This window comes from Aquila chrysaetos, chromosome 24, assembly GCF_900496995.4.
Source record: "Aquila chrysaetos chrysaetos chromosome 24, bAquChr1.4, whole genome shotgun sequence".
In the NCBI taxonomy this organism is placed as follows: Eukaryota; Metazoa; Chordata; class Aves; order Accipitriformes; family Accipitridae; genus Aquila; species Aquila chrysaetos.
This window is the reverse complement of record NC_044027.1, coordinates 17,647,869-17,673,200: the sequence shown is the minus strand read 5'-3', so window position 1 is coordinate 17,673,200 and position 25,332 is coordinate 17,647,869. Positions and strand designations below refer to the sequence as shown.

At 37.7% G+C, this 25,332-nt stretch overlaps 1 protein-coding gene across 2 annotated transcripts in view; it reads right to left on the bottom strand.

Moving 5' to 3' along the window:
- Positions 1 to 23,655, bottom strand: part of QSOX2 (quiescin sulfhydryl oxidase 2) — a 28,741-nt gene extending 5,086 nt beyond the window's left edge. Inside the window, exons 1-11 of one of the 2 annotated variants that reach the window (XM_030000332.1) lie at positions 23,381 to 23,655; positions 18,517 to 18,617; positions 17,195 to 17,243; positions 15,949 to 16,057; positions 15,661 to 15,751; positions 13,093 to 13,238; positions 11,958 to 12,101; positions 9,643 to 9,772; positions 7,208 to 7,330; positions 5,858 to 6,008; positions 1,979 to 2,167 (exon numbers count right to left, since the gene is read on the bottom strand). In XM_030000332.1, coding sequence (XP_029856192.1) covers positions 1,979 to 2,167; positions 5,858 to 6,008; positions 7,208 to 7,330; positions 9,643 to 9,772; positions 11,958 to 12,101; positions 13,093 to 13,238; positions 15,661 to 15,751; positions 15,949 to 16,057; positions 17,195 to 17,243; positions 18,517 to 18,617; positions 23,381 to 23,621 — 1,474 coding nt within the window. In that variant the 5' untranslated portion in view covers positions 23,622 to 23,655. The remainder of the gene's footprint in view (positions 1 to 1,978; positions 2,168 to 5,857; positions 6,009 to 7,207; positions 7,331 to 9,642; positions 9,773 to 11,957; positions 12,102 to 13,092; positions 13,239 to 15,660; positions 15,752 to 15,948; positions 16,058 to 17,194; positions 17,244 to 18,516; positions 18,618 to 23,380) is intronic. The other variant, XM_030000333.1, reaches the window with a different exon arrangement.
- Positions 23,656 to 25,332: the final 1,677 nt, after the last annotated feature.

The window sequence follows — 25,332 nt, the reverse complement described above, 5'->3', positions numbered from 1 at the left end:
ATAACGGTGTCGTGAACTAGATCCAATTTTAACATTTCAGTTGCTCATAGCTCTGGCCACCTTTCTGTCTTGATGGCAGAGCTGAACACTGTAGCTAGTGTTGCACTTTGTTCTAAAAAAAAAAATATTTTTAAAATGTGGATGGAGATAATTTTTAGAACAAAAACCTGTACCTGGTAAAAAAGCTAATTTATTTATCTGATTGTTATTAGTACACTAACACTTAAAATATTTCAGAAATAAATATAGATTCTTATTTTATTGTTATTTTTATCATTTTTAAAGGCAGGAAACTTCCCCATGATTTTGAGCAAAATATTGTTTAGGGATTCAGAGAAAGCTTAAAATATTTGTCTCCTTGATACCTGCAAGTATGAGAGCAAGTTTGCATTTCAGATATCTTTAAATAAGGATTACTCAGTAATCAAATTGTTTCAGTAGAGAAAGTAGAAACAAAATGTCTTACGATAAGATTACAAACAGAACACTTGCTGTACTTCATGTTTTCCTGCCAAAAAGAAGAATACTATAAATTCTGTACATTCTAAAGCAACAGGAAAGAATTAAATAGGGCAGAGCCATATACAACAATCTCATGACCTGCACTTGAAGGCTGTGCCAAGGTGTTTTCATTGACCAGTCAAACATAATTTCTCATTGAAAGCTATATATATTACCAGAAATACAGATGCAGCTTTTAGGAATTAAAATAAGTCACTGTCCCAAAGAGAAATTTTAGTAAACTTAAAAAGCATAATTTAATATTATTAGTTATTCCAGTACGTTTATACTTCTTACTAAAAGGGTATTTTAGCCGGCTGTTGCATCATCTAAATCAATATCCATGCAAGTTTTCCAATAACTTAATGTTCTAAATAAGTGTATTGCTCCACTACTTAGCAACTTCAAGTTAACATGATGACTTTTTTTCTGTATTCAACCTGGCAATAGTAACAAACATTAGGGGATGTTTTTATTTAATACCTCATCATTTACTTTTCTCCTTGGAGAAAGGAGACAAACTGTTTATGCTCACAAGAGTATTTAATACTTCATAAATCTTGGGAATTCAGCATAACCATAATATAAACACAATATAGCATATTTAAATTGTAACTAATGCTACGTTACACAGATCCATAACAGCAGACAGGGATTAAGTGTAAAGAGAAACCAATTTTCTTTAGTGCTTTAGTTACTTGATATTCCCATAACAGAACGGATTAAATACAACCAGTATTTTAACGGTACTTTTAGTCTAACTGAAAACATAGCAATCTAGCAGGAGAACAGATTTTCTTCATACAGTAATTTTATTTTATTCAGTTGCTGATCTGCTAATAGTTTAGGCTCTTTTATCCTGAGAAAGTCTCCTGTTCAATTAGCATCATTTTCTATACAGCATCTCTCCAGAACAAAACAAAGACAGGTTTTAACATCTATTTACACTGTTACAGAAAGAAATTTAATTATTTTTTATCCACTGATAAGTAGCTGAACTGTATGCTCCTTTTTGAAAAGGCTTGATTTGTACTCCAGAAAGATCCTCTCATCAAGCAACAGGTAAAATCTCAGAAGAAACAGTATCTTTGAGAATGATGTTTTTTCATTATATATGATAAGAGATAACTATGTTACTGGAGGATAGCATATCTCAAGTATATATTTCTCACTCATGCAAAGGTTAGCATGTTGGTCTTAAGAGTTATAGTTGATTGGGATGCTCTAGGTTTTGCTCTATACACAAGTACCCTTTCTTGTACACCAATGTAAATGTGGAGTTAGTCTTTTGAAGTCAGTATTTAATAAAGGAAAGTCAAGCTGGAACAACTGTTACTGTTGCTTCTAAACTCTCATTACAGAGCCTTATTTGCACATCCCTTTGTTCAAATACAAACCACATTGTATAAAATGCCACAGCCTTGGCTTTCAGACACAGCTACCTCTGGTGGGTTTTCCTAAGCAAGGTCTTCCATACCTGCGAGCCTGTTATTCACTACGTTGTGTTTCTCCCAGAGCCAGAGAACAGCCTTGTCTAAGGTTTTAACGGAATCCATGGACTCTTTAGCCATTTCTTCAAAATGCTGAGCACAAGCCTTGCATCCAAAAAAGTGGTGAATGTATCTCCGCATGATCTGAAGTACTATTTGGGGATTGTCTTCAAGACCTAGGAAGACAGACGATAGATGCATTTAGCATCATCTGGGCAAACATAGCTTGAACATCAGCACTTTAATGTACATAAAAGTGAACTGTGGGAAAAGGAAAGGACATGTTGCTATCTTATATCTTGAATATCTTACAAGTTGAGAGGTGGAACAAACTTAGCTAAATGAAAATCAGACATTAAAATTTTTTCAGAAGCCCATTATCAGAGTACATTTTGAAATTGTTAAAACGTGCGAAGTCCACGCTGTCTATACTTCCCACAATTCTTCTGGAAGTAGAGCCTTTCTCCAATATCTTGCCCAATAACTAAATGAATATTTATGTTATGTATTCACCATTACATTTATGCTCAGGCACTACAGTTATGGTGACCTTGCCACTGAAAAACCAAGGGTCAAAAACCCTCTGGTAAGTATTTCACAAGGTGCCTGTGATATCTGTTTGTTACTCCGTAACTCTGAGGTATTACAGAATACCAGAATCTCATTACAGTTATTAATTCCACAGCTTTTTTGGCAGGCACTGAATGCACACACATAACAGCTACTTAGCGACTTTTGAACTTTCAAGAGTAACTCAGGAATTCCTCCTAAAATAAATACAAAACACATTATTCTTTCTATAACATTCACACTTGTACACTAAAGATAATGCAAAAGAATTATTATTTTATTGAGAAGGAAGCTAAGGTCTTTACAGATTGAGAACTTTGTCCTGGGCCTTTATTGTGACAGCAGGTAGTCCCTACATCTATAAGTGGCTTGAAAACCTGATATAATTTGTTGAAATCCTAATGGTTTCATTTCAGTCTCACAGATTTTCTGATTCATGCTTAATTGACCTAGTAAATTATGCCAAAATGTATTTACAAATGTACTATACATTATCACGAACACACACTTGTCAAACGAAACACATTTTACGATGCAGATTGATCAAATTACCAATGCCTGCAGTTGAACACCTCTATCACGAGTAATTTACAATGCAGGTTTTGTAGGTTATGTAGTAAAGGGTTACGGTGCTTTGTTCACGGTCCTATTCCGTAGTGAGTAACAAACAGTTTGGTAGCACATATGCCCTCCGTACATGTGTTGTTTTTTGGAAAAAAAAAAATCCTCAACAAAACCTATTCAAAACTATCAGAGTACTTATCTGTTATGTATAAGAAATGCATTTAGACTGTCATAAACACCTTTATTTGGAACAACAACACTACATTCTTAAACATGGCAGCAAAAAAGTCTTTAAAGCCAAAAAGAAATCATAAAAAGCAAACAATCTCTACTCAGACATTCAATATCTGTGATTGAATAGGCATGTATAAATAAAAGCTATGAGATTAAAGCAGATTAAATTACCGTATTAAAAGAAAGGCTGAAAAATAATTTTGGAAAGTTGAAATGAATTTCAGGCAAAACAGTTTTACCCTGTATACTAAAGCATATATTTAGAAAAAAACAACAACAAACACAACAAAAGTAACTACTAGCAAATAATCTCTTTATGGAGGAACAGAGATTCATACACAAATTTAATTATATCTGCTCTCCTGTGTAATGTTACGCTCTTGAAAATTCATTTTGTGGTGAGGTCTTTCAAATTCAGCAACAGATTAAAAAGAATCCAGATAATTTTTTTATAAAATCCACAAGCCTGTCTTATTCATGCCAATAGATCCTATTACCTAAAACCACATTTCATATAATTAAGTGTGCTCAGGACTAGATTTCTACAATGATTTTATACATCCTCGGATGTGAGCAGTTCTGTTCAGAGTTCCTTTGGATTCCCTTATGCTGATCCCACTGCAGGTTCAAATTACACCGTTCAACAGTAAAACGTGTCAAATATAAACCAATAAAAACATTATATCAAGAAAGCCATAGCAAGTTCACACTGACTGCCAGACTCTGCAAGCAGAGGAAACTATCAAGAAAAATACAGCTGCTTTAAAAAGAAAACAAACAATTGCAAAATGGCTCATTTTGTTTGTTTTTCTTTTATCAGCCCAGAGATGAATCTTCTATTAACATCTGCCATGTATCATCGTGTAATCCTCCTTTTCTCTTTCCTCCCAAACTACTGCAATTCAGGGTAACCCTAATCTTTAAAATGGACAAGAACCATAAAACCCTACCTGTGGTGGGAAGGATTAGGGAGTACATCATGCTTTTTAGTAGATGGGATTTAAACAAGCAATAAGGAGAGGAAAACCTCCCAAGACATAATCCGACAGTCTCAGACTGACCCAATTCTTTCGCCATAAGAAGTGATCATCACATATCTGTCCCGATTTAAATCGATGGTTAAGTGTGCCAAAGAGTTTTCAGGTTCTACAATGTATTTTTAACTTCAGACTAACTGGAGCTCACGCTTGAAACATGGGAGCAATTTAAGACGCAATTTTGTATAGTTACATATTAAGAACATTTTTACATTTAATTAGAACACCTTTTGGCAATTGGGACAAAAAGGGAAATTTAACTTATCCATGATCCCCTTGAACAGCTAATTTATCATCCAGTACAAAAAACCCCAAACTCACCAGGCAGAGCACAGTACTAAATTAAAGGGATTCAACCTACCGTTCCATGAATAACAAACAAAACAAGACAAAACAAAGAGAGAAACAAAAAATCAACAACAGGATGATTAGCTATCCAAAAAAATCCCTATTCTGCAGGAGATTCCGTATTTAGAATTGAGAGATTTTCACTGTGATTGCAAGTAATGCTGGACAAATGTATGTATCCGTAATTTGAAATAACAAAATAATTTATTTATTTTTTAACATACAATCAGCAACTGACAAATTGCAAATTTCTGAGTTTTATGATCTAGTAACAGTCCATCTAGCATTCTTATATTCCTTCAAAGAGACATTAAAAAGGCTTTAAATGAAAACTAAATAGAACTATAACCAAACAAAGCACTGTCCTGGCAAGAATAAAAACATATGAAGGCGAATATTTTACCATTAGTAATTCTATTTCCATTGTGCGAGGAAAATAGATTATATATCCAGCACGGTTCTTAAACGGGAATCATCACCAGAATATTAACACTCTGCTTCACAAGATGCTGCAAGTCTAAAAATCAGCAATTTTACAGAGTGCTTGCAAAGTAGTATATCACTGCACAGATTAATGGACACTAGGTACATTCAGCTGAAAAAAAACCCCCAAACAGTCACAGCATTCAGTATTTAAGAAATAACATTACAGAAGGATTGGCTAATGGTTGTACATCTTTTATAGCTACTAAACTGCATGGTTAAATCTCATTCTTCTCAAATTAAATTAGCAGTGTAACCTTAGGTAACCTGAACAATGTTCATCCCTTTTCAGGTAGTTCAAAATGTCTTTGTTTGAAATTCTCTCCTTTTTCTGCTTTATTGCTCACATCTTTAGGGCCACATACTTTATTTACCACATTTCAAAGCAAGGACAAACTGACACGCTTTCTTTCAAAGCCTTCCCGCTGCAGTAAAGCTATGCTCTGACCTCTGCTGGTGCAAACCTGAAAGCTAAGCCTTGAAAGCCAATGTCCTCCACCAACATGTTGTTAGTTGAGTATTTACATGCAAAAAAAATTTTGCTCTAATCCATTACTTATTCTACTGCGTAGCAGAACTGCTGTACATATTTGTCTCATCCTTCAAGTGTCTCGCATAACTGCTGCTTACCTGTATTTATCAAAGCTTTCGGTCGCAGTGCAGCTTGAACAGTTAGGGTATGAAACAGCTTCCACAGGGAACAGGTATAACCTCTCAGCTCTGGTCTGCTGCCCTGACATCCGACCCACTGAACTTTCTTAGTGAGAAATATCCCAGAAATCTGGGGGGGGGAGGGGAAAAAAAAAAAAAAAGTATTTAAGATATACGCAGCTCCGGGACTTAAATTCACTACTGAACATAACAGCAGTCACAGCTGATCCTACCTTGAAATTGAGGTGATCCAAGGATAAAGAATAGTAAATGACTCTCTCTGCACTTCTGCTAATGAGTTCATGCTTAAGGCAAACAAATTTTAAACTTATAACAATCCTTAAGTCTGAGATATTCTGATGCACCATTGTAAAACTCATCCCTCTGGCAAACATATTACATGATATACAATGTACAGTCACTGGTGTCAAACCTACTAAAATGCACATCACAAATGTCTAATTAGTCTGACAGAATACCTTAAGTAGCTTAACTTGTAAAGTTTTCTTTAAGCACAATAGGAACACAACACGCACACACAAATATTACTGTAAACTCTGACAGAGCTACAGCTTCCCTGGGCACATTAAAAATTCCATATTACTCAGCAAAGTTTACATAACTTACAGTGGTAAAGTCTTAACAGGCTAAGATGTAGAATTCATCATTATTCCTTAAAACAAAACCACTACTTATTCATTATGCCTAAAATCCAGTGCAAAATTTTAGTTTCTCAGACTTCTCTCTCTGCTTCCTAAAACACACAGGAGGTTTCCAAATTTCAGATAGCAATCCCACTTCACAGGAAGAAAGACTCATATTAACTTCTGTACAAAGATACCCCTGTGATAGGGCTTTGCATTACCAAAGTGAGATGGGATTCCTAGCAAGGCCTTTACTGTGCCGGGAAATTAAAGAGTGTTTGGGGAAACTCTTCAGGAATAATATGCAATTCAGTGGGTAAATTTCCCATCACTTAAACTCTGACCTTTAAGAGAATCCTGCTGACAGCAGGCACAGCAAGCAAAGGCAACTCAAAAATATCCGCTGGGAACCCTGCATCATTTGAAGCTGACGTTAGGGAACACGTATATGTTAGAGATCGCTTGCTCATTATAAGACTGAGACAGGATTGTGTATTTCAATTCTCTCATTTCAATTCCTTCATGTGGATTTTTTTTCTGGTAATGATTTCACTTTATTTTCATTTTAACCTTCTTATAACTCCATTATGACTGAGGGACCATCAGTAAGTGATGTCTTAGATTTATATAGAATCTTATCCTTTACTAATGCTGTATTTTATGCTGGAAACTAGTAACAGCTTACCCGCATTTTGTTGTTGACCAGATCTAGGATAGCATCATAAGGGATTTTGTCTAATGGAAGGCTCACCAGCCACTCTTGCAAGGTCTCTAACAACTTTACCACAGGCTGTCGGCCAGGAAAAAGCTGTGAAAAAAAAAAAAAACCAAAAGAAAGAAGAAAATACCCATATTTTACCACATTTTAAAGCACAAATCTCATTAGCAGCAAGACACTTATCTTTATCTAAATGTGTTTTACCTGTCTTTAAAATGCTTCAGATTTTTCTTTTGTTATGAGCAAATTAATTACTTGTTCTGCTTTCAATAAAAAGCCATCTCACACTAATTTTTGCTTACAAAATACGAGTTGCATGCACAAAATATTAACCAGTAGAATGAAGCTACCCAACAGCAGGCAGAAACGCTACAGAACAACTTTTGACAGATTATGTAGAACTTTGCATTAAGGTAATTCAGCTCAGTGTATAGCTCAGAACAGAGCATAAGACCTAAGTGAATCAGAGAGGCTGAAATCCTTCTCACTCTTAGAAGATAATCACAAAAATGAGTTCTTATAAAATATTTGTTCAGATTTCTGTAAATGTAGATGATATTGGTTATCTAGAAGAGCATTTTCCTTTTCATATGTGTAACAGTGATTACCAAAGTGATTTGGAAATAGTGACTTCCTTAACTTGCAACTTAAAGAAGCCAGTCTGGCAGATGAGTGTGAGGAACTGTAAATCAGAGGTAATGCCATTATTTTACACTAGAAATGGAATCTTACTTTAGTGATGGTTGTAATTACTACAGAATTAAGTAGAGTATGCATACCATCCTCTAAGTACCCTTCCAGAAGAAGCAGTATTTCAACAGATGGGGAAATAAAGTATGACAGAACATGCTATACATATGCCAGTCATTCTGCAGCCATTGTCCAACTATCGATAATATCTCTAATTCATAGACCACTCACTTGATACCATGCAAATCTAATGGGCAGGAACTCCCTCTTGCTAACTGTCTGTATTGTGTCTAACAAGGGGCCATGTGCATTGTTTGGGTTCAAAGACAACTCTTAAACAGTCTAAAAAACCAGCACACCTCTGAACTACTGACTGCATACTATAATTACATTTATTCCTGTAGGAGCCCCAGAATATCACCCATTACTTTCTAAATGACAATAGTATCTCAGGAAGGTACCAGTCTCATCGAGGATTCAAAAAACAATGGACTTCTGCACTGACTGCCAAAAAACCTAATTCTGCAACAATGAAAATCCCCCAGGTAGGGAACCAGAGACCTCTGTGACTTAAGATTTATCACCATAAATGCTGTTACACAGGAGGATAGTATAAAAAAATTTCCTAATGGAAACACCTGAGAATCATGAATGAGAACTACGAGGAAAGTGTTACACAACAAGAGAATGCAAATAAAGGACAGCAGTCCCCACTTGTACAATGGCAGTCTGGAGATGAGCATGCAACTAAAAGAGAGCATTCCCCATTTATGCACTAATAGCCAGTGAAGCAAATGACATCAGCTGGCCAGGAGCCATCAGGAAGAACAGAGGATGTTTTAGGGATAATATGATGGCAAGATTACCACCACACTTTCTTAAAGAAATGAGGCCAGCTAGAGATTTCTGACCTCTGATGGCCGTGGGGGGGCAAGAAACTGTCTGTCTGATTTTCAGATAAATCCAGATATTTGGAAATAGTTCATATAGGCCTTATTATTCCCTTAAACAGATATTGATTCACTTTAAAATAAAACAAAGTGTTAGCTGCTCAATAAGTAAATATAAAGAGATATTGGTCATTTCAGTAGGCTGACATTATGAAGTTAAATTATTTCAATTTTTTTTCAAGTCATATCACATTGTATTATATATATAGTCCCTTCACTCAAATGTAGTATGTAAGCATCTTTATTTTTTAAATACTCAATTATACTCAATACTACCATTATTTTGAAATACTCAATTAAATTCAATACCTCAATTATATTCAAAATTTAGACAGAAGTTACTAATATCTCTAAACAGAACACCATTTGTCAAGTATGCACTAAAGAAATCCAAAAGTCAAGAAGGCAAAACAAAGGTTTTTTTTAATCCCACTCAGTTACAATAGCTACTTATCCTGAAAATCTGATAAATGGACTATATTCACAGTGTTTGTTCAATATGTTGCAGACTACTTAAGCTTTATTTAATTTCTAGCCCTCTGAGATTAAATTAAATGCATTTCAACCCTCCAAGTATGTCAGAACGGCATACAGTAACTCAAAAATAACATATAAAGAAACGCACAAAACTATTTTTTAAGCTACTGAGGAAGCATATACTTAAACATTCTGAAAGACATTTTGAGAGACTTATGTCACATAATAAATTTTATGTTAGAGTCACTTTATTCTTACAAATAATCAAAGACTAGAAGTGTATACCTTGGCAGAGACAGTAACAAAATCCTTGAAGGTCTTCAGCTCAGCTCCCTCAAGTGTCTTGTGCGTAGCAAGCTCTACCCTAAGCAGGTAATGCAATCCCGATTCAAGGTCAGCCATGTACAGCTTAGATCTGAAACACACATATATAATGTTATAAAGCGGCAGGTTTCTTTCGCTCATTTTCTCACCAGTCATGAAGGTAAAATTGATATATAGTAGGTGTCATTAAAACCTCAACATTTGCCACTCCACAGTGATTGCAGTATAACCTACACCACTATGGGAAGACACAGCAGTTACTTCAGGTGCTCGGTATGGTGAGTGTCAAGTTCAGTGAGTTTCACTGTATTCTCTTCAAAGAGTAATTTTGTGTCATTTTCTTCAGAGTTTAGACAAACGAAGCATAACCACATACAAGAATTGCCTTTATATTTGACTAAACTTTTTGCCTCCCAGCCAGCTTTACCTTGTAATGAAATTATAACCCTGACATTGCCAGCAAGGAAATAGCTAGGGTAAAGAAATTATAGCTTCTCTTCAGGATTGACCTCAAATAGAAAAATAACATGCTATGAAAAAAGGGAGGCTTCTGTTGAACAAAAGTAGATCATACACAGAGCAGGAGCGCAAACAAGACTGAAAAAGTTCAACGTTGGAAAGGACTGAATCTAGAAATCCTCTCCCAAATGCAGTAGTTTTACTGTAGGTTGTTTGCATACAAGTTTAACAGTCAATTTTAATCACACCAGCTCTTAAGACAGAATTACCTACCTTATGACAGGTACAAGTAAAACACGTAAAGCAAATCAAAGAGTTTAAGAGTTCCTTCTCACAACCAAATATCCTCCTAACAACAAAAAACACTTTACAAAGTACAAATACATCAAGTAAAACACCCTATCTTTCAATGCTTTCAGAGTACGAGCTCTAGACAGTATGATACAGAGTAATGTAACCAAACAAACAGAAGTTCACATTGTTAACAGAGTTAAACACTTCTTGTAAGAGTTCAGTAACATTATTATTTCTAAAAACAAATACAATTAAAAGAACAATCATTCAAGAAACTGGCTGGTCCCACCTCTTAAATAACATGCAGGAAATAACATATTAAAATACAGAATAATCTATATTCTTAACAACTCAAACTACAGACTTACTCTGAATTTATCTCCTTAATTAATAATGTACTTGCTTAAATTTAAACGAACTGCAAAATTGTGCTTCAAGTTTCTTAGATAAAGAGACATCCAAGTGAATGCACGAGGTTCCCCAAAGAATCCTATTTAGAAGATACTTGGACTTGAGATTCACATCAACAAGATTTTGTCTTGCTGGAAAGCAGCTCAATTTAACTAAGTTGTTTTGACAACAGAATAAAATATTTTATAATAGTCATTAAAAGAAGATGACACTAATAGTGTCCATGAAAGGAAAATAAGTACAAAATGAAAGCACTCAGTCCTACATCTTTTCCATCTAAAGATGCTGAGGGATTATCTCTCTGCAAAGCCTTTGCGTCCTTCTCTCAAGCAGACAAAGAGGGAAAGAGGGTGAAGATAAACCTTACCGGATTTGGTATGATAAACATCTTTTACAGTGACTATAGTATTTTCTATTATACTTGCATTTGACAAGCACTTTTTAGTGGGCACTGATTCACTATTATAGACACACAGAATTCTTGTTTTCTACAGAAACGTTATAGCTTGTTATTTTACTATTTATTTTTTCAGGGACACCAATTACTTGCTGAAGTTTTCCAACAATTCAAATCAGTGATCTATATACTTCAGGTAATCGGTGATAAGTCCTTGGTATTTTTAAGTCAATTAAGCATTTAACAATACTTTTGGAGAAAAACATTAGCAGTGCAGATGTTTGCTGCTAAAAACCAAATACCAAAAGCCCCCAATAATTTCACCTCTGAATTGTTTGAAACACTGCTCACAATCATAAAGAAGTTGTAACCTTGATGCTAGAATTGAACTAATTCACAAGTGTTACCTGAATATACTGGGAAATGGATGAAGTTGAAGCAACAGCTGAAAGCTTTGCTCTCAGTTTTGATGCCATAATTTCTCCAGTATTAAGCATGAACGCCTTTAATTTTACCCAGCAGAAGAATGCAGATCATTCAGTAGTGACCAACCTATTCAATTCAAGGTGCATCACCTGGGATGGAATGAAGTACAATTTTGAACTGCCCTAGGGTTTTATAATAAATTACAGCACAGCTTTCCACATGGCAAGAAAAAACTGCAAGCAAATTTTAATAAACAAGCATTGATCTGAAAATCGAGGGTATCACTTACTTATCGAACTCTTTCCACACCTTGATTTCTGTACTCTCCTCTTTGTTTTCTTGAACAGGTAGCTGAAGTGGCAAAAGAAGTTTTTTTCTTACACCTGGCAATGACTTTAAATACGAAGAAAAGAAAGACCGTAGAGGCTTCAAACTGCATATAAATGGACAAAGTAAAGATTACTTTTAATCTCAGACTAAGTGACTATCCAAAGCAAATTAGTATATTTATAAATTAAAATATTCACTTTGTTTTATGTTTTTCAGTCCTAGTGCAACATGTTATGTTTTGATACAAAGTGAAATTAAATAATGTTCAATTTAGGAATAGTAATAACAATAATTTGGATTAGAGGTTTGAAATTCCATCTAAAATTAGAAACATCATTTTCATCAAAATGTCAGTTTGCCTTACACAGGCAATGTTCACATGGAACAAGTATTTTGACTCAGAAGCAAGTTTAAGAACTTTGATGCTTCATTAATTTTTTTCACTTCTATTCCAAAGTTTTTTCTTTTCAGAAGTATCACAGTAATAGGTTAAAGCTATAAATAGGCAACAGTAGTATGTAAAAGTAATATTAGGTCTTTTATTAAAAATACAGGTAACAATATTAAATGGTTCATTAACAATCAGCTCATTGCTCTCAGCATATCAAATTCCAAACAACAAACTTCGGCCTAGAGCTTTTATTTCCAGTTAGAAACTCTACTTCAAAACATCTACTTCACAAGTGAGTTTTGTCAGCAGTATAAACTTGTTATTGTAGTCAAACAACACAAAGGTTATAATTAGCCACCACACCATTTTGGCTAGTTTTCCCTATTAAATGATGAAGTCTAACTTCCACTGGCATAACCCACGTCTGTGTATCACAAGCATTCAAAGAGTAAACTGTATAACAAGACCACTAGATTAGTTAATAATTGCTAGAGAGCATTCAAGACAGGCAATTTTCAAACACAAAGAAATGGAACACACAACTTCAGTCAGTACAGTGTATTGATTACATGCCAGGACACAATGTCATTATATACATGCAAAAGGTTATAGAATAACTTACTTTGTATGAAAGGAAGCTGTGGAAATTGTTTTTATAGCTTAACTGAACCTCCCCATATTCCTCAGAGAGATAACTACTTACATGTTAATTAATGCATGGGACCCATTTGGATGGATCAGATAGCATGAAGGGACTGAGGTAATACCAAGTTTCTCAAGAAAAGGCTTATCAAAATTCAACGCTCTCTTTACAATGATATTTTCATACTGGATCAAGTCTAAGATAACCTGGGTAATGAAAAGATGACATGAATTATACATTGTTCAAGGAATATCCAATCTTGTAGGACAAGACATACAAATAGGTGAAGTGCATCATCCTTTAAGGGTATCATTAAGCTGTTCACCAAGGAAGTACATCTATGAGTATTCTGTGGACACTAACAATTTCAGTTAAAGAAGATTTACTCTTCTCTGGAAATTATTACTCCTATCTTCCATTTATTTTTTTCTTGATCTATCCTGATCTTTTCCCTTTGAAGTCTAACATCTGAAGAAAACATTAGAATGAATGATAAAATGTCCTCATAAACCTCAAAATAGCCCAGGGGATATTCCACAGGCACCAACAGGTTTATGTTTCATGTTATATATGTAAGAGTCTAAAGGCAAATTTTCAGGTAGTGAAGAAACACTGGTCCCACCACTTTACAGCATTCTGATGTCAAAGTCCATGATTTAGAAGAAAACAATTACGGGCTCCACAGGAGTTAAGGCTTTGCCTGGCAAGCCCTGCCAAATCAAGCTGTGTAGTCTGTGGTGTCACAGCACCCAGCTGTCTGTTCAGCTCTTTTTGTTTACCAACCCCACAGCAGAGACTCTATATAGAGATAGGTGCTTATATCTCAAGAGTTCCAGTTCACAGTCCAGCATCTTAGCTCAAACCAATCTTCATCAGTTGTTTAAACCTGATGCTGGGGTTTTGCACTAGAGCAGCTGGGAATAGGCACAAATTTTTTTGCAAAGTGTAAATTACAGCAAAGGTTAGAGGAAGCAGAAGAGGGTGGTAACATCAGGATGCCTCAAAGATTTGCCAGGACTCAACTATCAGGTACAGCCAAAGCTGCACCTACAAATACGATGATAAATATGATATGGTTCTAAGTAATGAAAATTTGTCCTTTAAACAAAAAAGCTTAAATACACATTGCTTCCCTTTTTAAATCCTTCAAGATCCCACTGATAAAGGCATCCTCTTTTGCCATTCTAATGGCCACACTCCTCACATCCTTCCATTAGCCTATGCTCTTATACTACCATTTCAAGTATTCCATTCTTCCCTACAAAACCTTCCATGTGTCCGACTCTTCTTACATTTCTACTTCTCATTACTTTTACTCCTCTCTGCCTCTTCTATATCTTTTTCCTGTCGTTAGTTTCCCAGTTTCCACTATACTTTTCCCTTTCATGTGAATATTATCTTTGCCACGTTTTCCCTCACTTTCAAATTTGTAATTTGAGACCCTTCATTCCTTCCTTTCATCAGTGATAAACACATGGCCTTCCTTTCTTCAGCTGTTGTGACTTCTATTAGGTTTGTCCATATTGTCTTATACTGTAAACTTGAAAACAATGTTATTTTCTATTTCACTGAACTATTCTATAAAGCTAAAATGCTACATAACATCAGCAAATATTTTTTCTTCTGAAAGCAGACTCCACTTTCTGTTAATCAGATGACACTCAGTCTTTCCCTATAACAACAGGTAATAAAGCAAGTGTGATAAAAAGCTGAAGAACTTTATAATCATCACGTTTCTTCTCTTCAGTAATGCCCACTTGTATCAATACAGCAGCTTCCAGAACACAAATGTCTGGAAGCAGCCTGCTTCTCAAAGCGATTCTGACTTTTGGCAGCACACTCTCCTCCGCTTATGCAACTGGGCCATCCCAGCATCAAATCTAATTAGAAACATTTCACAGACAATGGATGTTTCTACACAGATTATGCCTAGATAATTATGCAATTTATTTTCTTTACTTATCCTAGACCTTTGCAGGAAGAGAAAAGTAACAGTTGTCTAAGCTAACAGCAGGCTCATTAGGTGGTGAAATGATGCCAAATCAAATATTTTATTTGGGGAGTGGGGGAAGCAAAAAAACAAAGACTTCTACCTCCTCAGTGCCTCAGAGCTGTGAAAATAATTTTATGTTATCATCTTAATTTAGAATGTAATTTCCTAAAACCTATATGTGAAGAAAGAGAACCAGAGAATTTTGATTATTATAAACAGCTGAGATCACAAAAGCTGCCCAGAAGAATGAATATTATGAACAGTTCTCTAGCTGTAACAAAACAATAACATAATTTGACAATATTTTTGTTGTGGTCTTCCACATCTTGAAAGAAAAAAAGAATTGTGCTAGCAATGAAATTGATAAATTAATCTTCCACTAAAACGTGAATGGAAGAAGTTAACATGACATCACATTCATCTGTAAGCATGTTCCTCTGTGTGACTAAATACAACAACCCTATTATAATGCCTTGACTTTGTGAAATCTCAAATATGCATGACCTGCCCTTTATGACCCTTTAATTCAGTCTTATAATCAGAAATTTTCTTGCTTGGCTAAATAACATAAAATTCTTCTGTGTTATGATAACATTCATTCATATTCATTATGTCATTCATAAGTCATACATTACCTCTCGTCCAACATAGGAGTTATTACTTTCAAACACAATGGCAGTATAATGATGGCTGTTCTTGTCAAAAAGAGAAGTAATATCACTGGACCTTTTAAGAAAAGAAAAGCTATTTAACATAGGTAGAATACAATACACCCACTGTTATGGATGGTATTTCCTTTTACAGTCTCATAGCAGAACTGATAATAAGAAAAAAAGCTTACTTCATCTTTAATGGGACCTTCTACATTTTATTTAATTAACATAGTAAGCATACACCAGCTGTATTTTAAACAAGGAACTTACGAAACTGGATCCAATGGTGGGCAAGCAGGCGGTCTCAACTCTTGGGAATGGTTCTGTAAGAAGTCAATCATCATCTGACGAACTGTTTGCAGCTCTCTATCTGCTCCTGCTGAGTACAGGTTACAAAAAACTCACAACACTTCAGAAAACTGGGAAAAAATTATTCACATGCAGGTTTTCATACATTCTCATGTTTTTCTGTGTCAGGTTTTTGTTTTAAATTTGGACTTAAAAACAAGAATACTATTTGGCTGAAGAACGGGGACTAAGGGTTTGTTGTAGGATTTCACTTTAATGTTGAGATGAGATCATTTTTAAAAGCTATCATCCCACCCCAAAATTAATAAAACCTGAAGACTTTTCCAAATCTAACCATCTGTCTGCCTTGCTGGTTTCCTCTTCAAACAATGCTTCATTTTAAATCTGTGCTCATTTTGACAATAGTTGGTGTGGGCAACTTCAATAGCTTTTTTGCAATAAGGATATTCATCTTGCACTAAAAACTGCAAAGGTGTACCATTCTTACCAAATGGACCAGGTGAGGTTACAAAGCCATGTAACAATACAAGGAAATAACTGAAGCGTGAGAATATTTTATTTGCTTTAAAAGAAATAAATTAAAAAGCAGAAGCTCTCACAAATGCCAAAAAGTAACAGGTACAACTATGGTCTACTTCTACATTAAGGGTTAATGGTGCAGGTGGTCTCTCTTCTGACCTCTGGCCTTTTAAATGTTAATCCATTGAAAAAGACAACATTACTTTTGTTCCCAGACAAACCACCTCAAGCTGTGATCCCTTCAGACACACAGGATAAGCCTGTTTTCAGTTAGTCAACATCTGAATAGGGGTTCTCCCAGTGAGATTCAGGATGCCTGGAAAGTGGCTGACAGATCAAAAAGCACCAGAATCAGGATTGAGCAAATTGGATCTCATGCTGATGAGGTGTGTGGTGGAAAAAAGGAATTTTAAAAAATTACCTAGCCATTTGTGAAAACTACATTTCAAAAAAATGAGGAATGTGAGCCCTTAGTTCTTGAACAAATGTTTTGCTGTCTAAAATTCTGCCTGACATTCTATTTCCACGCAGTACTTGTAATATCACATCTTAAAGAGCTATTTAGTGTCCATCCCATCTCTAGCTGTCTAAACTAATTGACAGGCAAAGAGATTTTGCTTATTGTGTGACACATCCCTGGCTGATAGGATAACTGCTTTGGGGACTTCTTACAGTAGGATATTCTTACCTTTGTAATTTTCTCCAGTAGTAAACTGCTTTGTAAATGCTTTGAAGTACTATGTGGGAGAAAAAAAAGTATTATTGCTTTGAAAATAACTCACTGTGCAAGGCGAAAGCTCAGTTCAGAAACAAAAATGGCTTTCAAGAGTTTTTACTTTTTACAGCTCTAATTACAAAACATTTTTATCTATCTGTTCAGCAGACAGTTTTCCCTTTTAGCCTATGAGTTCCAAAGACCTGTTTCTCAGCTATACGAGGGTAGCTCATAGGTACCAATCGAAACTCTGATATAGAATAAAGCCAACTTTTAGAGGAAAAATACCACAATGCTTAATTCAATACTGTATATTGATCCATTACCAAATCAGTACTACCAACTACACATATACTTAGAACACTATTCACATTTTCTCAACTCCCTCCAGTGGTTAAACAGGATATATAATGGAGCTTGACTGCCTTCTGCTATAAAAAATAAAATAGAAAAGGTTCAGTGTCTAATAAAGAGTGCATACCAATTTACACCCAAAACTTTAAGGAGTAAAAAAAAAAAAAAAAAAAAAAATTTAAAAAATTGTTCTTTCTATCAGGGTAGAACATCACAAATTCTACAGTGAAACATCTCCTGTTCCCTCTCCTGTCATAACAAACACAGTTTATTCAATACTCTCCATCTATCACATTCTGCTTACACTTACAGTTAATAATGTGATTATACAGATTGGCAAAGACAGAGAAGTTAAAAATTGCACTTAGACCTGAAGATGAAAAATGGTAGATAATTTTGGCAAACACAAGATCCCTTTTAACAGACAGTTTAAGCAAATTATGAAATTAATTAGAAAAATAGTAAAGGATCAATCAAAGGTAAATTTTTAATTAGAGCCCTGGTCATGAAATTAGCTGATTTCATGATGCAGTTACCTGTATTTTCACATACCAAAACTAAAACCATTATTAATAATCACAAACATTTGAATTGAAGAATACTTATACAAATTATTATTATCAAACAAATATATCACAATGAGGTGTTACATAAATGTAACAACATAGTACTTATTCTAGAATGGTATCTTCAATAAGAATTTTTCAGATTCAGAACTGAGGACTAAATTACTACTATAAATAACTGCATCAGCTATTGCATTCAGCAAGAACTCAAATTAATCTTTTATCAACCCTGCAGCTTTATCACAAACAGCAAAGAAAAAGTCCAGCTAAAGAACAACTCGTTACACGTAACACTCTGCACAAGCAAGTTTGTTACAGTTTTAGTTACTATAAAGCATGCATCATTTACCTAAGGCAATATACTATGCCACTTACCCTAAAAGTTGGGTAATAGTGAATACCATATTCTTTGCACGTCTCATAGTTCTCTTCTTCCCCACAATCCAGCACACCAACTCTAATTGCAGATTCCCAGTCTGAAAACAAAGGTATCTTTCAATTTTCAGCAGAAGCGATCACGGATCCCAGCTGATGGATTACCCTGCTTCCCATAGAAATCAACAACAGAGCTACGACAGATTCCAATGGCATAAAAATCAAGCCCTCAGTCGATTCTCATTTGCTATTCATTTCTATCCTCAAGTGTAATACAATCTACTGATTTTTAAAATAACTGTGTTTCTCAGCTGCATCAGTATTTTCAATACACTTAAATAAGAAGAATCCCAACACACAATGTAGCACTTCCAGGGCCGAAGACATTTTATTGAATACAGAAAGATGAAATAGGAGCCAACCCAACACTTGCAAGATACTGGATTGTATTCCCTAGCTTTTCCCATTAGCTAAGCTCATAAAATAAACCATGCAGAGTATATATAACTGAGTAAAATTAATCCAAAAGTTACTCATCCACATGGCTGTCAATTACAAAACCATAAATTTGATGCATCTTGTATTATAGTTGTTTTAACAAGGACTCACTATTTACCAAACTTAGAATTTTCTCAGAGGCCTCCAGAATTGCACACAAGCTAAGGCTCACATATCGTCTACTGAAAGCCGTCTTTACCTTTTAGTACCGTTCAGGAATACATTAGATACACCTCAAAATATATCTGAGTTTTAACCAGAGTGCTAAAGAGTTGAATTTGAACATCACTGTAAGTTTCCTTTATAAATGTTTCATAGCAATAACCACAAGAGGTCAAGTATTTCCATAAATATGCTTATATAACTTCAATAAAAGCTTTCAATTCATTTATAGCTTTTTCCTTCTCATTTTGCTAGGAACTTATATTTTTGAGCCATGCTCTGCTGCAGCAATCACTTTAAGGAAGAACTGCTCCAAGAGACTCCTTAGACAGTTACTTTTTAAAGCTAAGCTAAATCAAAACAGCTGTGGGCAGAATTTGAAGGTACACCACAATTCCCAAGTATCAATAAAATTTAAAAAGCACTAAAATTAAACTTGTTTTTATAGCAAAGAGCATGAAAGCTTCATCAAGTTCAAGATCTGATTGACAGTTGCATGCCTAGCTGCTTTTGAAATATAGCTTGACCTTTATTTGTCTTTGGAGGAGGATGGGGCAGCTGATGGAGAATTTCAGTTGTGCTGAACATGCCAACAGCTGAACAGGCACCAGGAGTAACTACAAGCATGCTAGAGCAGATGGGCATGTATTCACAGCAGCACAAAAGATACAACAGTCTATTTCATCAAATAAAATGCACAATAAAAAAAAAAGTTTGGCTTCTGGGTATCTATCTCATTCAACTTTCACCACTCCTCCTTTTTCCACCTGTTTTGATCCTCCTTCATACAATGAATAGAAGCACTATGAACCTAATGCAAATAGCCTACTCACAACAATGCAAACCCATCTCTAGCTAAATACTTGGGTTAAAGAGCACCAGCTGGGATGTGCGCTGCTTAGCATTTGCTTCTGCTTTAAAAGGAGGTTTTCCTTTTTAAAGGATGCAGAAGTTGCTGGAGTGCACAGACTAGACTGTGTAAGTTTACAGTGGCACTGTAGCCTGGATTGTTCTTTTTAAATGCTGATGAATTCGAAATTAGTATTATTATTTTTGATATACTAACTCACAAACTATATGAAAGGGGTAGATGAGTGATATCATATTAACCAACACTATTTCTGTTTATGCTAAACAAGTTCCAATGAATGACACGAACGTATTGGACAAACTGGAAATCCAGCAGGTTGGTCAAACCTCCCACTTAAGAAATACTACAGAATACCAAAACACCAGTCATATTGCATTACGAGGAAGATACTTTCTTTGCATAAACCTTGTGTATTCCCTCCAGCAGGCAAATGCAATGCCATGTGTTGTCTTCCATTATGAAGTTTCAGTCAGGGAGATAAAAGATGCATCACAAGGAACCTCTCCCTGTGTGCTACTTAAGAGTTACATATTTTAACACATAGGCTGCTTCCTGAATAATGACAGGGTTTCTGCAGCTCCCCACAAAATGTGTTTAAAGAACAATTTCTAGAAGCAAATCATTATTGCTAGATTTGGAACAATTGCTAGATTTGGAACAGTTGTTCCAAACCCAGAGCAGTGGATTGCTTCTGCATATAAACCAAGGGTTGTCATATATGGGATTTGCATGGGTTTTACTTCTACACAGAAAACTATTGCACATAATTCCAGCCCACAGGCATTTTGGTGGATAGATTCAATCACCTTTTGAGACAGAAAAAGTACAATTAACTATAATGGCCACTTTGGATACTACTGTAATAAAACTAAATGTGTGATCAGGAATGCAGCAGCAAGGACTCTAAGTTTAAAGCCTGTTCTGAGACAAGAGGAGGTATCAAACTCAAAACGTAAATTACACAAAAGCAAGCACCGCTCCTATTTTTCAGGAGGATTATGTTCTGCTATGACGTTTGCAATGATAATATTGCCAAGATTTAACAAATGAGAAATGAAATAAAAATTAAGTATATTAGCACAGGCCTTTTATGGACAAAGTAGCTGCACCAATTTAACTGGACTGTACCAAATTAGCAAATACAACCACACAGTGATTTAGGAGTTCTCTAATGCAGATGAGTCTGCATCCTCGAAGATAACTGTAATATCCTAGCAGATGAGTACATATTTTTGAAAAATAAATGTTGAGACAGCCTAAGTGGGCAAAACATTTTGGGGTTTTTTTTTGGATGAAGCTACCAACAAAAAGTGTGACTGTTCTCAGTCTCCGACTAAAATCCATTCATTCCAACTTTAAAATAGAAACCTTTTCCTGACAAACAACACCAGAAGCCAATTGCATTTGCTGGTAGTGCCAATGTCCACAAACATAAAAATCCACTTTTTAAATGAAAGTCTTCATAAAAGCTCAATGGATTAAAGAGTAGATAGGCCTTTAACTGGTTATAGTAATACAAGTGCATAACATCATTTGCAGTTATCGTGACTCCAGATGAGAAAGAAAATATATATTTGAAGAAGTCATTACAAGTTACAAGAAATATTTCCTACAAAGGTATCATGCTGCTGTAGTAATATATAAACATGTCCCTGTCTTATTCTGACAAAAGCTCTGGTCAGTTCAGGCTCTTCATGACCTTCACTGCAGCATTCAAACACCTTGTTCTTACTTTTCCTCAAAAAAAGAAGAAAATCTAATACTATTTTAGCCACAAGCAAATCAAATCAAAAGGTGAAAATGTTACACAAACTTATGCAAAGAAAACAGAAAAAAAATACTGCTTTTATAAACAAAAACCCATGCAAGTAAGGAGCATTTGAAATATTCTGAAACCATTACTGCTCCATGTTTCTCCGTTTTTCATTTTCTGCTCATCAGTCAGCAATCCTCAGCGTGTGACGAGTTCATCAGGACCTATTTTTGGGTAGGCCTCCATTTCTGTGTATCTAAAACCACGTGTACCTAATACTGCACCTGCATTTCATGTTAATCACTAACACTTTTCACATACAACGCTGCCAGAGAAAAGCCAGAGCTCTTCACTCCCTCTCAAACTGAAACCATACGAATACATTAGAACTGCTGTCTCCATCCTGAAAACGTCTCTTGGGTCAAATGCTAAATTGAGTGGTTTAAAAGCCTTTAACACCACTATATTAAGCATAACATTTCCTACAAACTCGGTCTTCTCACCACCAGAAGTATTTAATTTAACCCATACCTGAGGAGCCTGTTTGTTTCCTTTCCTTAGATCTACAAATAGAGTAAAACACTTCAGCGCCTGCCAGAAAAATCGAGCAGACTAAGACACAGCAACGCAGGCCTCCCTCAGTATAAACCGGGGAGGCCACCACTTCTTTTTAAGTCACTATTTGATAAATCTGAAGATCTGACTCTCGCTTAGCTTGATTTTTGTATTATTTCCTGGCGGTCCTTTTCCCCCTTCTAGTCCATTTATGCTATATTGAATTTGCAAGATATAAATCAAACACATGCACAGCCCCTCCAGTACCACAATATTTATTTTTCGTTTATCCTCTCATATAGGCTAGTCTCTTTACAAAACATTCAGAAAATAAAGATCTTGCCTCAAAGAGTTTAGCCTAAACATACCTCCTGTGCCTCAGCGCATCCACTTGCACGCTGCAAGGCACAGAGACGCTTGCGTGTAAATCCGCAGCCGTAAATCCGCTCGGCGTGCGTGAGAGGCGGCGGTGATGTTTTACCCCTGGATTCCTACGAAATCTTTAATTTGGAGACTTGCTACCAACACCTACGCCTCGCTTCGTCCTGCCTGCCATTCCGGCAGCGTGGCGAGGGACGTGCCCGCCACCGGAGAAGCGAGAAGAGGGGCGACCCGCGCACGCCAAGGCACCACGGCGCAGACCAAGCACGCCCACGGCTTCACCGCCGAAGCCCACGGGTGACACGGCCGGCCGCGGCCCCGCTGCCGCCCACGCGTGCCAAGGCCCCCGCTGCAGCCCAGCTGCCCCACGGGTGACCACGTGCGGCGAGGCAGGACGAGGCACCGCTGCGGCCCACACGGGTGTCCCGGTCCCGACACCGGGGAACCGGCGGCCGCGGCCCGGGGAACCGAGGGCGGCCGCGGGGGCGGAGGGGCCCCCGGCCAGCGCGTCAGGCCCGCGGCAGCCCGGCCTCAGGCCGGGCGGAGCTGTGGAGAACCGGGCGGCGGCGGTGACCGCTCCCCGGCTGCGGGGGGCCCGGTCAGAGCCCGCCGCGGAGGGGGCGGCGGCGGCGGCGGCGCCTCACCTTTGACGTCCCCCGCCAGGGCCCGCCAGGTGGGGGCGAAGGCGATGCAGTGGCCGCAGGACGAGCTGTAGAACTGCACCACCCAGGCGGCCGAGGAGTTGAGCAGCGCCCGCCGCACCGAGCCGGCCGCCAACACGGTCAGCGGGTCCTCCCCCGCCCGGTACAACCGCGCCGCCGCCGCCGCCAGCAGCAGCACCAGCGGCACCAGCAGCGCCAGCGGCCCGCCGCCGCCCGCCGCCATGTTGGGACGCCAGCGGCGCGCGGCGAGGGGCGGGGCGGGGCCGCGCCATAGCAACGCGCCGGCCTTGGCGACGCGGCCTAGTGCCGGGGCGGCGTCCGCTGGGACCCGGCTCCCGTCCCCGGCTCCTTCCCGCCGCGGCGTCGCGGTGCTTTGGCTGACTGAGGGGAAGGCCCGGCCCCTGTTTCCCTGTGAGGGGAGCGGGGGTTCTCCCCCCCCGCCCCGTCCAAAGAAAGCGAGGCGGCGCCGCCCGCTGCTCCCAACGCCACAGCGGCCGTGGAGGGTGACACGGCCTTTCCCCGGGTGGGGACCCACCTGTTGGCAGCCGCCCCCCCCTCCACGAACCGCCAGCCGCCATGTCCTTCCCCCCCCGCCTTAGCCCAGGAGGTGCGAGGCGAGGGAGGCGGTAGGGTCGCTCCCTCCTTCCCCCTGCACGGCCCAAGTGTGTTACCAAGCCCTGGTGACAAGGACATACCACAGATAAAGCCTTTGCCGCTGTGTTTAGAGCCACGTTTCCCTCGGGGGGGGGGGGGTACTGTCTTGAGGAAAAAAGTAAAACTAATGAGGTTAAAACAACAGAGATAGCTTGGTGGACGATTTTATGGGGCAATCTGCTATAGAAACAGAAGTTTCAACTTCACGAAGCTTCTCGCTGAGAAGAGATCAAAATAGCGCAAGCCTTTGGGTCAAGAAGTGTTTGATCCCAAAGTACATCACTCGGCGGGAGAGAGCCGTTTCTCCTCAAAACTGAAGATGCGATGAAAGGCTGCACGTAGGACGCTGCGAGCTCTGAAGAGGATGTTAGAAACTCTGTCCTTTTAGTAAATTCGGATTGGTTGTGCACTAGTAGTGGATTTTAGCACCTTTTATAGCTGTAGCCACAGTATGAAAGTCTCCTTTTCATTTGTAAGTACAGGCTCAAGAATTTTCATAACAGAGGCAGAAAACCAATGCGAAAACGTCCCCAGAGGATGACTTCAGAGGAGTTTAAAACTCAGATCATGAAAGACTGAGGTCCCCGAAAAGATAATTCTTGCTTCTGTTACTCACAAACACTTCTTTTAATCCTTCAAGAGCAAGTGGGAAACAAGTGGGTCCAAATACTTACTTCAGGCCCACCGGTGTAAATTCAGAGGTTAGAATCTAGTTTATCATTGTTTCTGGCCAGTAATGCACAGGCAGTACAAGGGTGGGAATCTTATATACAGTAAAAAGCCTCTCTTCTGAGAACTGAGTAACAGATTCTGCCACCTTTGCCTTTATTTTTGCCTGATCCTCTCTTTTCTTGACTGTTAATATCTGAAGTGGTTCAGTCACATATCTTTTGCATCCATATCCACAGCTATCAGTTATGTGGTTGCTTGTATCACATCCTAGCTGAGGGATTTTCTGTCTCTATTTTTCCTGGGTACTGTAAGCAACAAAATTAGATGGTTACAATAGCAGAGTCCAACTGCTTCAAAGAATTGAGAAAATCTTGTGGCAGCTGCTAATTAGGATTTTAAAAATCTGCAGTGCCTAAGATATTTTAAAGTGCATTTTATTCAGAAGAATTGTTAAATGTATGAAGATGAAAGAGATGGATTACAGGAAAATTAAATGTAGGGTTTAACTGAGAAATAATCATTTTCTATGAAAGATAATGACTCCTCTTGAGGCTAGTATCAAGATTTATTGACCCAGGAGGTTAATATTGATCAAAACCAAGGCAAAC